The 16,573-nt window shown below is 35.9% G+C and overlaps 1 protein-coding gene across 1 annotated transcript in view; it reads right to left on the reverse strand.

Annotated features, from left to right (window-relative positions):
- Positions 1–16,573, reverse strand: part of LEMD3 (LEM domain containing 3) — a 66,115-nt gene that overhangs the window by 26,652 nt on the left and 22,890 nt on the right. The window contains exons 2-4 of the mRNA XM_058742120.1: positions 9,062–9,099; positions 5,065–5,131; positions 2,808–2,875 (exon numbers count right to left, since the gene is read on the reverse strand). Coding sequence (XP_058598103.1) covers positions 2,808–2,875; positions 5,065–5,131; positions 9,062–9,099 — 173 coding nt within the window. The remainder of the gene's footprint in view (positions 1–2,807; positions 2,876–5,064; positions 5,132–9,061; positions 9,100–16,573) is intronic.

The raw sequence follows: 16,573 nt of genomic DNA on the forward strand, positions 1-16,573 counted from the left end.
ACAGACACAGAAAGAGCATTTGACAAAATCAATACCTTTTCATGATTAAAAACACTCAACAAAGGGATACCTAGGTGGCTCAATTAATTAAACATCCGACTCTTGATTCCAGCTCAGATCATGATCTCATGGTCGTGAGATCAAGCCCATCAGTTTCTGTGCTGTACGTGGAGCCTGCTTAAGATTCTCTCTCCCTCTCTCCTCCCCACCCTGCCCTGTGCACTCTCTCGCTCTCTCTCTCAAAATAAACATTAAAAAAACAAACACTCAACAAACTAGGAATAGAAGCAAATTATCTCAATATAATAAAGGTCATATATGAAAAGCACACAGCTAATATCATACTCAACACTGAACAACTGGAAGTTTTTCTTTGGAGACAGGAACAAGGCCAGGATAAGGATGTCTACTGTTGTCATTTCTATTCAATACATAGTACTGGAAGTCCTAGTTACAGCAATTAGGTAAGAAAATGAAATAAAAGGCATCCAAACTGGAAAGAAAGAAGAAAAATTATCTCTGTTCACAGATAACATCTTATATACCCTGCAGATAGCTCTCTCTCTCGTCCCCACTCACACAATAAGCAAATTCAGCAAAGTTGCAGGATAAAAAAATAAACATACAAAAACAGTTGCATTTCTTTTTTTTTAAATTTTTTTTTTTCAACGTTTTTTATTTATTTTTGGGACAGAGAGAGACAGAGCATGAACGGGGGAGGGGCAGAGAGAGAGGGAGACACAGAATCGGAAACAGGCTCCAGGCTCCGAGCCATCAGCCCAGAGCCTGACGCGGGGCTCGAACTCACGGACCGCGAGATCGTGACCTGGCTGAAGTCGGACGCTTAACCGACTGCGCCACCCAGGCGCCCCAAAAACAGTTGCATTTCTAGACACTAAAAATGAACAATCAGAAAAGGAAATTAAGAAAATCCTATTTAAAATAGTATCAAAAAGCACAGGAGATGAAAGACTTCTACACTGAAAACTATAAACACTGCTAAAAGAAATACAAGACACAAATAAATGGAAAGACATCCCATGCCCATGGACTAAAAGACCCAATATTGTTAAAATAACCATGTTACCCCAAGTGTTTTACAGATAGATTCAATGCAATCCCTATCAAAATCCCAACAGCATTTTCTCAGAAATAGAAAAAAATCCTAAAATTTATATGGAGACACAAAGAACCACAAATAGCCAAAACAACTTTGAGCAAGACCAAAGGTGGAAGCCTCCTGCTTCGTGACTTCAAAACATACTACAAAACTGTAGTATTCAGAAGAGTATAGTACTGACATGAAGACAGACATATAGACCAATGGAAGAAAAGAGAGAAATAAACTCACACATAATTGATCTTCAACAAGGGTGCTAAGAACACACAATGGGGAAAGGACTGTCTCTTCAAAAAATGCTGTTGAGAAAACTGGATTTCCTCATGCAAATGAATCAAATTGGACCCTTATCTCACACTATACACAAAAATCAACTCAAAATGAATTAAAGACTTAAATATAAGACATGAAAAGATAAAACTCTAAGAGGAAAACACAGAGGAAAAGCTTTGTGACATTGGTCTTGGCAATGATTTTCTGGATATGGCATCAAAAAGCACAGGTAACAGCAGCAGCAACAACAGAAAAACACAGACAAGTGAAACTGTATCAAACTAAACAGCTTCTGCAAACAAAGGAAATAATGAAAAGAGTGAAAAGACAACCTATGGAATGAAAGACAATATTTCCAAACCATATCCAAAATAAAGAAATGACTCCTACACCTCAGTAACAAAATCAAATAACCTGATTTAAAAATGGGTAAAGTATGTGAATAAACATTTTTCCAAAGAAGACAAATGTCCAACAGGTATAAGAAAAGATGTTTGACATCACTAATCATCAGGGAAATGCAAATAAAAACTATAGTGAGATATCACCTTGTACCTATGAGGATGGCCATTATTAAAATAAGAAACAACAACAACAACAAAAACAAGTGTTTTTGAGGATGTGGAGAAAAGGGGAAGGAACCCTGGAAACTGCTGGTGGGAATGTGAAATGGTACAGTCACTATGGAAATCAGCATGGACGTTCCTCAGAAAATTAAAATAAAACTATCATATGCAATTCCACTTCTGGGTATTTACTCAAAAGAACTGAAAACAGGGTCTAAAAGATATTTGCACCCCATGTTCACTGCAGTATTATTCACAATAGCCAAGAAGCAGAAACAACATAAACATCCACCTACAGATCAACGGATAAAGATAGTGTGTGTGTGTGTGTGTGTGTGTGTGTGAGCGTGCACGCATATGTGTAATATTATTCAGCCTTAAAAAAAAATCCTGTCCATCTTAACACTTATCCACCTTAATCTTCTGTACCCTTCCTTCATATACTATTTCCTAAAGATCACTTACAGTGGTTTAGAAAATTCATCCGCAAATTGTTTTAGCACCCTGAGATGACATTAATCTGGGGTGAAAGATCTAAAATAAATGACAATGGTTAGATGCTTACTTGCTTTCTTACATGCTACTTACCTATCTCAATTTCTCTTACCAATGTTGTTTGTACCCTTTCCAAATTAATGTGCATTCTCTCATAGAGAATGTTCTAAAACAAACTAAAACAGAAAACGTTGAGTAATTCTGTTTTCTCTATCTGCTCACATTACACCAAACAATAGGCCCAAGTTTGTAACAGTACAATTAATCAAATGCATGGTACTTTTGATACAAGTTGTAATAATGTATATAAACTTTAAGAAAACGGCTATCAAAAGTCTAATTACACTGCTTACTTTTAAATATGCAGCTGCCTCTTGGACAGAAAGTGTTCTCTGACTAGAACTGCCACATTCATGATCTCCTGGAAAGATTAGCATATTATTAATTTTGAATCAGTACTATATTAAACAGAAGAAAACAAATACAATTAATCAAAATATTTTACAATTTATACAATTATAGGTTATATTATTATAATCAATAAAGAAAGAAGATAAACCATATTTAATTTCCTATTAAAATCCAGTAGGTAATAGAAACAAACAATTATCTTTACACAAACCACCATCTTTGAATACATTTCTAAACAGTCCGGGTAGGAACATGTCTTCTTTGTATGTTTTCAACTAAATCACTGACAGGGGAGGAACCATGTCACATGATGCTTATCCACACATCTTGGCACACAGCAGGTCCTCGCCAGGTTTGCTGTTTTTCGAGAGGGGAAATTCACCGTGGTAACTTAACACATCTATTACCAAACCTAATAATTCAAGGATTCAAATAAATTTGAATTAAAATGTACATTCTGTATATTAAGATAGTGCTAAGCCTATCTTTAGCAAGGTGTGTGCATGCCTTAAAAATTATTACAACAAAGACCAACAGGGAAATTAGATAGAAGCTTCTAGGTATGATCTGGTTTCTGCAAAGAAATGCATTACATGCAGAATCACATTTTCCCTTTCTTATAACGATTTATAAGAGAATGCAGTCTTTGCTTTCAGGCTTTCTGTGGTTATTAGAGACCAATTTCCTCATATTGAACTTCAATTGTAAGTTTTTCCTGCCCTGTTTCTCTTCAAGTGGATTAAAAAAAAAAAAAATTTAACACAAAAGCGTACTAGCTGAAGTAAACTTTGACAAATTTTTCTATCATAAAAGCAGTCACATTCCTATTTATCAGCTTTGTTCAAGTAGCCAGATTTTAATGGTCATAGTCATAAAATGGGAAGAAATACCTGTTAGATAAACAAGTAAGTCTTCAAACTTTATGATGCCTCTTCCAAGATCTAGTTTCCACAGATCTACAGCAGAGGTCGGCAAACCACAGCCTAGAGCCAAATCTGCCCTACCACTGATTTTTTTTATAAATGAAGTTTTATTGAAACATAGCCACAACTCATTCATTTATGTATTATCTATGGCTGCTTTCATGCTATAATGGCAGAATTGAGTAGCTGTGACAGAGACAAGTCTAGCACACAAAGCCCAAAAAACTTACTATCTGGCCCCTTCACAGAAAAAAGTTTGCTGACCCCTGCTCTAGAGGAAGGAATCCATATCTTTAAAAGTACCCCAGACCATGCTGATCTAGCACACTACATAAAACAGTGCTATAGAGACAGCTGTAGAAGCCTGTGGTAGCAACATCAAGAATTCCTAGCGAGAGTATATACTTAACTTATTTCTGGGTGCTACAGCATACCAAATAAATGTCATTAGTTTGCAGCGTATGAATATGACAGTCAGTCAAGGCAAAGAAGGTTTTTAGTGATATACACAGAATTCTGAGCATTAAAAAACTGACCAGTATTAAGGATCCAAAGTAAAAAAAAAACAGGCTGATGTGAGGATGAGCAACTCTAAGGATCCTTAAATGGCTCCATTCAACCAGAGAACCTCCATATGTACCTTCCACCAATGAACTGATTTCTACAAAAGGATCTGCTGCATACAAAAATTCAGGAGACATTTTTCTTTTCTTGTAACTTCTTTACAAGAAGAGAATCCAAAGTCTCTTCTTTTAGCTTATATGTGATACAAGAATAACTAAAAAAAAGCTAAGGTAATAAACAGAGAGCAGAATACTAAGAGCAGAATATGAGGAAAATGCAATGATCAGTAGAAAAAATTCTAGAATGTATTTACTTGATCCAAGAAATTGATACCGAATCAACCACCAAAGAAAAATTTGCAGTTTTATATTTAATCTAGGATTTTAGTTAACTCATTGCTTACCCAATCCAATTGACATTTAAGCTTTCAAAATTTTTTGTTACTTATTAGTGTAACAAAAAAATTTGATTGACTTTAGAATTACATAATATATACTTCACCCAATACATATGGGCAGGCAGAAAAGGTCTTGACTAAATATGTTTATAAAAATAAAACCCACTATGTATAGGTAACAAAAACTTCTAAAGAAAAAATTTTCCACAAACATAACGTCAGACTTGGGAAAAATTATTTCCACTGATATAGCATGCTATATATGCAAATTAATTTTCAAAACATTTTTAGCGACTATGAACGTGAAACAATTACCCGCAAGCTGTGCCAATCGATCATGAAGCTTGTATAAAGTGTTCATCATAAGATTTTTCTCACTTTCCTAAAATTAAAAGAAATGATTATAAAACATCCAATTCAACAAAATGTACCAAATAATAATTTTATTCAAAAAGAAAAACAGCAAATAATTTGAAACCACAGAAGTGACATAATCGGAAAGACAAATTCACACTTAAACAATGGCTACCATACTTTAAAAAAATCTTAATCTAAGAATCTAAATCATCACTCTAAACATTTTATTTTTCTTGAGGATTGACTGGGAAATTCGCACTAAGGTTAGTGCTAAAAAAAGGTCTCCTGTACAAAAACTTCTCCCAACCACCAAAGCATTGCTCTCGGTCCCCCTGTACACAATGTACACTTACACATATTGTTCTTATGAGACTTCAAGGCTGCCCTCATGTTTTGCCTTAATCTGATTCAACCAAACAATAGGGGAATGAGTATTGACACTCTGACCCTCAACCTCTCCTAGGACCCCCAAAGTGGTCCTGTATAAATTTATAAACCATTAAAGCAAAACACACATTTAATGAGTATCTAGTGCTAGGAATTAAGAACTATTCTCAGCAAAGCAAGAGGCCCAGTGATACAAGATGGTTCCTGTTCTCAAGGGCAAAAAAGCATACTTAAGTGTTAAAGCTGCAAACAAAATATAATGTGAATACAGAAGAGGGGGAGAAGGGAAGATCCATTTATGAAGAGAGACTATTTGAGTTGGGCTTCACAGTAAGAACAGAATTGACTAGCATCCTAAGAAGAAACACCATGAGCAAAGGCATAAAGGCACCGGTTATGTTTCTTACGTAACTAGTAGCCTACTTTGATTCGGCACACTCCTGGAAAAATAGTTTGGAGTCAACTGCTAGGGTCCAAAACTAAGAGTTTGACTTCATTCTAAAAATTTAGAAGAGGGAAAGTAAAACAGACTTGTATATCAGAAATAGTACTCTGAACATATGAAAGGAAACGAGAGAGGAGACGACTGCAATGTCTAAGCACCCTGCCAAGAAGTCTAAGGCAGTGAGACCCCCAATTTAAAAGCAATCACAATTAAGGGGGACCAACACAAGCAATGGGGGAGTATAAGTTAGAAGAGGGGTAAGCTTATCACACTATCTGAAATAAATTCATGATTCCTGAGGGGGCTGGCTGTATCTTTATTATTTCCTTTCTTCTTGATGTGTCAAACAAAACAGTAATACTTATAAATATAAGACCAGGATATAAAAGGCTGGGAAAGTAACATTTATATGCCTAACAACATGCAACTTCACCCATTTATTTTCATACTTTATTTTCAGGGACAGAAAGACAAGTTTGTACACTATGAGTGGTATGTCTTTGTCAATGCAGCTTTCATCATTGATACTAGGAAGAAGAAAGCTCATTGAAGGCTCCACCAGAGTCCCTGGTTTTATGGAAGATGGTTGGTAGAGATTAAGTGACATTCCTTCAGCTGACTACTTGCCTTCCAAACCTTAGCTTTTTTCCCCCTCAATTCTATCTCAACCAAATTCTGAATCAGGCTAGACCTTGTCTTTGTAAAAGCCTAAAAATCCACACTGTAAGAATTGGCCATCAAGAAATAATTGCTGGGGCTGAAATCCAAGATTCTGAAAGGTATGCATTTGTGACACATTAAGCCACAAAATAATTTTTAATAAATATATTCAATATAATAATTCAATATAATTTAATAAATATATTCAATATAATATATTCAATTCAATATAATTGTAATAATATAATATATTCAATATAATAATTTAATAAATATATTCAATGAATATATTCAATTATAATAAATATAATTCAATATTATAATATAATATTCAATATAATGAGAAAGAGTTCTAATGATAGTATAGCTAGTTGTGGACTCGATACATGAAACCAAGGTAAATCTGATTAAGCTTTGGGATTAAAGTAGTTAAAAGTTTTAAAGTTTATTTCCTCCCTTATCTGGAAAAGAGATCAATTTCCTTTTCTTTCATATGTCCTGATCACGCCCAATCTCTCTCCCCTTTCAAAAACAAAACTAAATCCAAAAACTTGACACTTGTCCTCTGTGATTGATTACATCTTTAATGAACATCAGAGGCCTGGAAATAAACTTCATTTTTTGATTCACAGATATTAACACTGGACTAGGTAAGTAGAAGAAATAACAAAACCTAATCAGATGTAACTGAATCCCATAAGAAAACATACATACATGCTGTTTCTTTAGCATTCTCATAGAAAATTTAAGCACCCAAAAGGCTAAACTGTAATTTTTTCAAAAATTATTTCTCCAGTGGCAATTTATTCAAAATGACCATCTATGTATTACAAGGGTCTCAAGTGCATGATCAACTCAATTATCATCTAAATAGTTTTTATGTAATGTTATTAATGTGAACACATCAATTTTGAGGAAGAAACAGAAAGGCTCTGGCTCAACTATCTTTAGCACCAATGTGCTAAACTAGAAATAAATCTGAAAAATATGTAAATCGAATTTTAAAGTTACATTCTTACAGAAACTTATATTGACTTATAGTTTCATTATAGTCTTCTTCCATTCTGACTGCTTTTCCAGTGGTCTCCTAACATTCAGCTTGAAAGATGTCTCACACTGGCTTTCCTGATCACCCTGACAGCAAGTTAAAGATCTACAAATAAATCCATATTTAAAGTAAGCTTTCAAGCAACCTTTCATTAAACAAAAATGATTTTATACTTTAATTTGAAATAGCTAACCTTCCATTGTTTGTTTTGGTAAGGTCCAGATTGTTTTAGTAACCCATACCATTCTGTGAAGCAAAATTCTCATTCTTGAGTGGCAAAAAATCAAACTGTAGGGCAACTCTCCCAAATTCTCTCGTATATCGTCACGTTTACATAAGTTCCCTCTTCTACCCTCAGCCAACTTTCTCCTCAAGGAAATTTCCAATTGTTTGTATCAAGCCTCTGATTAAATGATGATAATGATTTTACACACTTAGCATGGTGCCTGGCAAGAATAAGCACTTAATATAAGTGAACTGCCATTATCTTCATTACAGTTATTACTATTATTTAGAGGTTCAGAACTTCAGTTCCTCCCATGGGGAAAATTATACAGAAGAAAATAAAGTCCTGTATTTCTAACATTCAGTGAGTATATTACATGCATTTAAATGATGATGCCAACAGCAGCATACTTAATACGGTTACTGACAAAGTCAACTTGTTTTAAAACAAGTATCACCACAAAAGAATATTACTAAAAATAATCACTACAAAGTCTCACTCTAACAATCTACAGTAATATTTTATGGATTTGATTATACATTATTACACATCCTTCAGCACAACAAACAATGTTTTATATGCAGGTCTACATTAGTCAGTTCCCACCATAAATTAATAACTAACTGTGCATTACAATATGAGCTCAAATACCTTAATCTTTAAGGTGCCTGTAATGATGGTTAAGTGAAAAATATTTTCATGTGAGTAAAATTTAGGTTAAAATTAACATTATAGATCCTTTAAAAAAGAAAAGGAAATCATAAATAGGTAGCCTAAGAAACATGTGTCTTTCTAAATCTTTTGCCTTCCTGATGGTTGAATAGGCATGCCTATGAGCAAAAGATCCAGAGAGACAAGATGAGGGCAAAGAGGACAAAAATTGTCAGAATATCCAGCAACTCCAACAGAACTACTTCTAAAGGTTAAAACCAGATCCCTAGATAACGTGCCAATGCCATTTTACGTGGCAGTTGGCTATTACCTTAAAGTGATAAACAATTCTGCTCTTAGGAGAAAACCTGTTTCAGATTTAACCATATTATCCTTAAAGAATACTCAAAATAAGAAAATTTATTGTTTCAGTTTAAGAGAAGTTTTAAAATTAACATTTTTAGTTGACAGTTGTCCTAATACTTTTATCATATAAAACATGAGACAAAAACCAATATTATGATCTTCTTCTACTTACTTGTATGTTTCCAAATGTTTCATCAAAGGGATTTTTTACTATCAAGGAAAGAAAAAGAGAGAACTATTAGCATCATTTGAGAATGAGAATAAGAATCCCCCTAAACAAGCTCTCTGAAATGCCAGCATGTACTCTGCTAAAACTGAATGTAAACACACTGATGATAATAAAGGTTAGGGTAGTGATTTTTGAGACTTGCTATGTTTTCCATTCTTACTCTGAATCTGTGGTTTTCTCTGTAATAACTGAGAGCAGTGCTCTGGTGTCTAAGTGCCTGGGTTCGAGTCCCAGTTCCATCACTTACTAGCAACATGAGCGTGAACTGACATCTACTTGGCTACTCTAAGTTGTAGTTTCCTCACTGTTACAGAAAGGATGTAACAATGATTCCTACCTTGTGTAGTTGTTGTGAGGATTAAATGAGATAAACTAGATAACACGACTGGCCTAGTATCAAGCATTTAATACATGTTACCTGTTACTGTTACTGACTACATTGTTTCCACCACCAAACTTGATTTCTCTTCAAAATATAGATTAAAAGCAGTTGCTACTTAAGGAAATCTACAAGATGCTTTAAAACTAAAGAATTCTTTCAGAATTCTGACTTCCAATGGTAAAACAAACAAACAAAAAACAAAAACAAAAAAACCCTCCCTAATCCTTGCTAACATCTGGAAAGGTGACAAGAAACAAATATACAAAGTAGCTAAGAAATGTCTCAATATCAAACAACTTTACCTTTCCAATAAATATTATAAAAAGGATTTAGCACTTTGCATCCAACCTCCCTACACCCACCTCTCCTAAAAAAGATACAAACAAGTTTATGGCTAAACATCTCTCATGGTTATTATTTAGAATCTCCTTTGTAACATCTATTTGCAAATTACATGCAAAAATATTCAAAGCTTTCAGATACCTGGATCTCTATAATCCAGGTCACAACTAAGACTAACTAGCCTACAAAGTAGTTCACACTGACCAGGTTTCCTTTCTGAGGTGCTTTTCTATTTTTATTTGAGAAAACAGGAAGTCCCATAGGAACCAGGAACTGCCTGATTCTAAGAAAGTTCATGTGTGAGGCCAGTTTAACAAGGTACAATAAAAAAGCAAGGAAAAGTATATCTTACAATCATCTAAAGGGATTTTGTAGACACTTTCTAAAGAGTTAACAGGGTTTTAATGCTAGAAAAGAAAAAATTTTGAATGATAAAAGATCAAATTACTCAATAGGGGACTAGGAAGAAGAAATAATACAGCTTAAAGATTAAATAAAGTGTTATGAATCAGAACACGCTTAGACTAAAAAGATACTTTTTAATAACAATTTTTATTAATGTAAAATCTGAACAACTTAAAATGAAGTTGTATTTAGTTCAATATACTATCAAAAAAATTGCCTTCTTGATCTACTTAAACTGATCACACAATACTAAAAGGTCAAGTATTTTATTTGCTCTGTATAAGAAGAATAACCCTAAAAAAATTAAAACACACAGTTCTAAAAACAGGTTTTAATGTCTGAAGAAAAGTCATGAAGATAGCCTTTTTTTTTCTTTTGACTGTACACAAAATCCTTTTTGTCAAGATTATTAAATGGAAAACTAGCTCTTCAAGTATCTCCATGAAGCAGACTGTGGATGTTCTCCCCCTGGACTGTCCTACTGTGAATTTCTCACGACAGGCATCACGTGACACTATTTGTTTGCCTGGAGCCAAGCACAGTACTGGGCATACAGTTGGTGCTCAAAAAGTGCTGGTTGTGCTATCTAGGTTACATTCATCCTTCTTTATTCTAATCTGTGTGTTAACACTGCAGGAGGCTGGAGAAGGGTAAGTTCTGGGAAGGAAGGGGGACAGGATAACAAAGAGAAAGCTACAGAGCAGAACAATAATCCTGTTGAAAGCACTGCTCTGCCCTTTGCATCCTTCTAGATTTCTGCCTCTCGGTTAATGGGCTGAGATACCCAACAGTGTATCTTAAAAGCCAGTAATATACTTTCCATCCTACACACCTTATGTTAAGAAAATTTTTCCCCAATTTCCTATGACAACCACCAGCATTTTTGCAGCATAACTAATTGGCTATAAAATCACAAAAAATAAAAGAGGGGCATTCGTCAAAAAGGACATAATGAAATATGTAAGATGAATAACAAAGTCAACAAGACTTTATTATGAAATAAAAAATATTTGAATACATCAAAATGTAGCATACATTCACGGAAATATTGTGCCAATAACTGATTTTATTTTGTGGATTATACCTAAGCACTTGTCTTCAAAGTCTTTTGTTCATAGTATTATACAGTTTTTTGCTTGTCCCTCACTAGGCTTCGCACTTTTAACACTAAAATATCTTCCTTCATTAAGATAGGGACCAGTTCATAAATACTAGGATGCATATTTGTAAATAAGCTTCATATCGTGTTGTGAAACACACTTCTACACTGTTGTTTGTTCCTGGCACATTGTCACATATCCACTGATAGACCTTCCGAAGTTTATGGGAAACATGGGTTCAAAGCTCTGCACCACTGTACAGACTATGATGAAGGCTAAGATTTATATAATATAAAAATGGGACTACTTAGTCAATGGAGAAATGAAACTGTCAACCAGTTGGATGAAACCAAACTGTCAACCAGTTATTTACCTTTTATGGCAAAATTATTTTGTCATTAAAACACTTGCAGCAAAGATGCTTACAGCAAAACTACCTAGAACCACAACTATCACCTATTAACAGACCTATTAAATCAATAAGAAGTAAAAAGTAGCCTTGAGATTAAGCTTTAGAAGGAAACTTCATCTAAAAACAGCAATTCTAAAAAACCAAAAGCCCTCATTTCTAAAAGCAGCATCTTTTTATTAAAATATTTTTCTTTATTTTTAAATAATCTCTGCACCCAATGCAGAGCTCAAACTCACGACCCTGAAATCAAGAGTCTCCTGCTCTACCAACTGAGCCAGCCAGGTGCCCCTAAAAACAGCATCTTTATATATCTAACTTTTCTTCAGTATTTCTAACAACATGTGTTAGTATCTTTTATCTCATCCAAATTACCTACAATGTTTAACGGAAACAACACATATTGCCACGTCACCTTTAGTGAAAATACTCCTCCCTGATCCCACCAATTGGGCATTTATAGAGAAGAAACCATATTCCAAAAGCATCCCACACCCCAAAAAAAACCAAAAAAACAAAAAAAGCCACCTCATTTTCAAGCCTCTTTTCTAGGCATGGACCTGAGAGATAAATTCTTATCTCTTTTCCTAAAGCAGTGATAATACCTCACCGATATTTCAAACTTTCCACTTCTATCCCCTAAACAGCACAACCTTGAAGTCATTTTAGACCTAGTACTGTCCTTTATACCCTACACCCCCAATAGCTTCTCTTAACTGAGGTTTTTTTCTCAACTTCTGAGGTTGAGAAAAACTTCTGAGAAAAACTTCTGAGGTTTTTTTCTCAAACCTTCCTGGTTTCACCCTGTCTCCTTCAATGTTCTTGTCCAGATTGTTTCAAACCTCAAATACACCAAACTTTTCTTAAGACTTTCACTTCTCATTCCTTTAAACTCCCCCAATGATTGTAAAAATCAAATTCCTAAAAACGTTTCTTTAATTATACTTACAAGATCCTTCAAAATTGTCCAATGATTTCCTATCACATTTTGCTTCAAGGAAATAATTCTAACTTTGTGATACTTTTCTTTTTTTTTTTTTTTTTAAATTTTTTTTTTCAACGTTTTTTATTTATTTTTGGGACAGAGAGAGACAGAGCATGAACGGGGGAGGGGCAGAGAGAGAGGGAGACACAGAATCAGAAACAGGCTCCAGGCTCCGAGCCATCAGCCCAGAGCCTGACGCGGGGCTCGAACTCACGGACCGCGAGATCGTGACCTGGCTGAAGTCGGACGCTTAACCGACTGCGCCACCCAGGCGCCCCTTGTGATACTTTTCTATTTACTTAGACACATTGTTGACTCTGATTCTCCAAACCTTCGTCTCACATCAATCCCAAAAATGTTATTAGTTTTACTGATCCTTCCCATTAACTTTTTTTCATTCTCTTACACTGAGATCAAATTCATTAACCATTACGAATGCCCAGGTAAAAAGGAAAAAATGAAGTGTATCAATCTATAAAAGTACTCACAAACTATATGTTTAATGTTGATCAAATAAATTGATATTGTCCTCAGAAAGGCTCCAGTTTGGTCACTCAATGCCAGTAAAAAGAAGAAAAGTCTGCGGTGCCCAAAGTTCCTCCACAAACTCAAAAAGAAAAAGTTTTTTCATTTAATAATTATTAAGTATTTTGTGCTAGGCACTGGAAATGTGACAGTAAATAAAATTTTAAAAATCCCTGCCCTCAAGGAGCTTATGTTAGAAAAGACAATGAACAGACACATTTTAAAAATACAGTATGGCAAATGGTTCTAAGCGCTCTGCAGGTAAAACACAGGAGAGAGGTGGTTAACGCGTGGGGGAGGAAAGCAGTATTAAAGCAGATGGTCAGAGAAGGCCATACTCAGAAGAATGCCTTTGGAGGGAAACCCGAAGGAGCACAGGGAACAAGCCATGTGGACACCTGAAGGAAGAAGTTTACAGACAGAAAGAATAACAAGTGTACAGGCTTGGAAGTGGTAGCATGCCCACCATATTATTCCCAGAAATGGAACAGAGTGGAGAGGGCAAACAGCAAGAAATAAAGTCAAAAAGGCAAGTTTACTTGAGGGAGCCAATAGCTACAGATAATGTAGGGCCTTGGAGACTTTTAATATTACTCTGAGCAAGAAACCTCACAGAATTAGAAGCATTTTATTTGGCTTATGTTTTAAAAAGAAAAGTGCAGGGGCGCCTGGGTGGCTCAGTCAGTTGAGCATCCGACTTCGGCTCAGGTCACGATCTCACGGTCTGTAAGTTCGAGCCCCGCGTTGGGCTCTGGGCTGACGGCTCAGAGCCTGGAGCCTGCTTCTGAGTCTGTGTCTCCCTCTCTCTCTGCCCCTCCCCCGTTCATGCTCTGTCTCTCTCTGTCTCAAAAATAAATAAACGTTAAAAAAAAAATGCATAAGACGTATTTGTAAAAAAAAAAAAGAAAAAGAAAAAGAAAAGTACATACAATAAGAGGTGGGCCACTCTCAAGTAAGTTTAAAAATCCTAAGCATTTAGAAAAGAAATGATCTGCCGTTCACGCCTCAGGAAAACTGCGGAAGTGGCACATTCAGGACACTTTCCTCCTGCCTTCTCTGGATCAGCACAGCCAATTTCAGTCAGCTTCGACATTTTTCTGTTCTGAGTACCTGAAACTACCATCAATTATCAATCTGTATACAAAAATATTCTGCCAGGAGGAACTGAATAGACATTTTTCTACAGACATACAAATAACCAACAGGTACATGAAAAGGTTCTCAACATCACTCATCATCAGGGAAATGCAAACCAAAATCACAGTGAGTATCACCTCACATCTGTTCGAATGGCTACTTTCAAAAAAGATGAGATAACAAGTACTGAAGAGGGTGTGGAGAAAAGGGACCCTGTGCACTGCTGGCGGGATGTAAATTGTTGCAGCCGCTCTGGAAAACAGTATGGAGGTTCCTCAAAAAATTGAAAATAGAACCATCATATGATCCAGCTAATCCCACTTCTGGGTATATATAACCAAAGGAAATGAAACAGGATCTTAAAAAGATGTCTGCACCCCACGTTCACTGCAGCATTGTTCACAACAGCCAAGACATGGAAACAACCGAACTGTTCATCAACAGATAAGTGGATAAAGAAGACGCGGCATACACATACATACATACATACAGTGGAATGTTATTCAGCCACGAGAAAGAAGGATATCCTGATACTTGTGGCACGGATGGATCCTTCATGGCACGACGCTAAGTGAAATAAAGTCTGACAGAGAAAGACAAATACTGGGGGAGATCACTTACATGTGGAATTTGAAAAAGTCAGACCCAGAAAACCAGAGTAGAGTAGTGGTGACCAGGGGCTGGGCAGCGGGAGAAACAAGAAGCTACTGGTCAAAGGACATAAATGACTAGTTATACGATTAACAAGTTCTAGGGATCTAATGTACAGCATGGTGATTATAGCTAGTAACACTGCAAGTTGCTAAGAGAGTAGATCTCGAATGTTTTCCACACACATAAAAAATGGTAATTATGTGACAGGATGGAGGTGTTAGCTAATGCTATGGTGGTAATCATTTTTGCAAATACATAATGTATCAAGTCAACACGCTGTACACCTGAAACTTACACAGTTATATGTCAACCATAATTCAATAAAGCTGAAAAACAGTTCTGCCAGGAAGACATTGAGCCTTTGATCTTTCTGGTCTTCTTCCTTCTGCTTATTCTGTCTTCAAGGTCCCGTGTGCAGCTCTGCTATAGTCATAAAAGATGCCTAACCGCTGCAGTTCACTGCAGTTCACTGTGACCTTCCCCTTTTCAGAACCCCTCTGTATTTACTTCAGTATCTTTGCTAACTTATATTATGATTTAACTATTTGTTGGGGCACCTGGGGGGCTCAGTCAGTTAAGCGTCCAACTTCAGCTCAGGTCATGATCTTGCGGTTTGTGAGTTGGAGCCCCACATCGGGCTCTCTGGTGTCAGCACAGAGCCCACTTTGGATCCTCTGTCCCGGCCCTCCCTTGCTTGCCCTCTCTGTCTCTCTCAAAATAAATAAATAACTATTTCCTCCCCCAACAAGACAGCAAAATCTCTACCTATCTCAATGCCTTGAGGATATGTGATGCTAAATATATACTGAACAAATAGCAGCTTGAAGGCATACTAAAGTCTCCAAGAATAACAGCTTCACCAATGCCAGAGTAGTAGGCACTATAATCCTGATTACTCTGCAACCTTCTTCTTTGAATAAAAAGGAAATTATATTTATTGAACTCTTAGTAGATTCAGGAATACTGATGCCATGTACGCAGGAGGTAACTTTCACCACTATTTTAAAGCAGGTATTACTCCCATTTTTATGTACAGAAATACAGATGCATTATGAGATTAGGATGCTTTCTTGCAGTTAACAGTTTTAAAAGCAGAGATTCATAACCTACATCTGACTCCAATGCCTACATTCTTTTCATTATATAAAAAACAACTACAGAAAAGAAAATATTTGTTTTCTTTGGTTTAAGGAAAGCATTCTTCTCTAGAACTCTCAGATATGGAATTATTAAACTTTAATCTCCTTATGATATAATGCATGAAAAATGCCCAAATGGGAATGAAGAAAAGACACTGCTGTTAGAGAATACACAAGGAAAACTTTTCAAAACCAAGTACCCTAACTGTAGTCCAGGCAAAGACGTTCCATGGTATATCAACCTATAAAGTGTCCCATGTCCACCAGGGGCAGCACTGGTCACTCCCCTGCTCTCTGCCGCCATGACACTTTGTTCATTAAAGCTACTATGTATGGGGCGCCTGGGTGGCTCAGGTCAGTTAAGCGTCTGATTTCAG

This window comes from Neofelis nebulosa, chromosome 8, assembly GCF_028018385.1.
Source record: "Neofelis nebulosa isolate mNeoNeb1 chromosome 8, mNeoNeb1.pri, whole genome shotgun sequence".
Taxonomy (NCBI): Eukaryota; Metazoa; Chordata; class Mammalia; order Carnivora; family Felidae; genus Neofelis; species Neofelis nebulosa.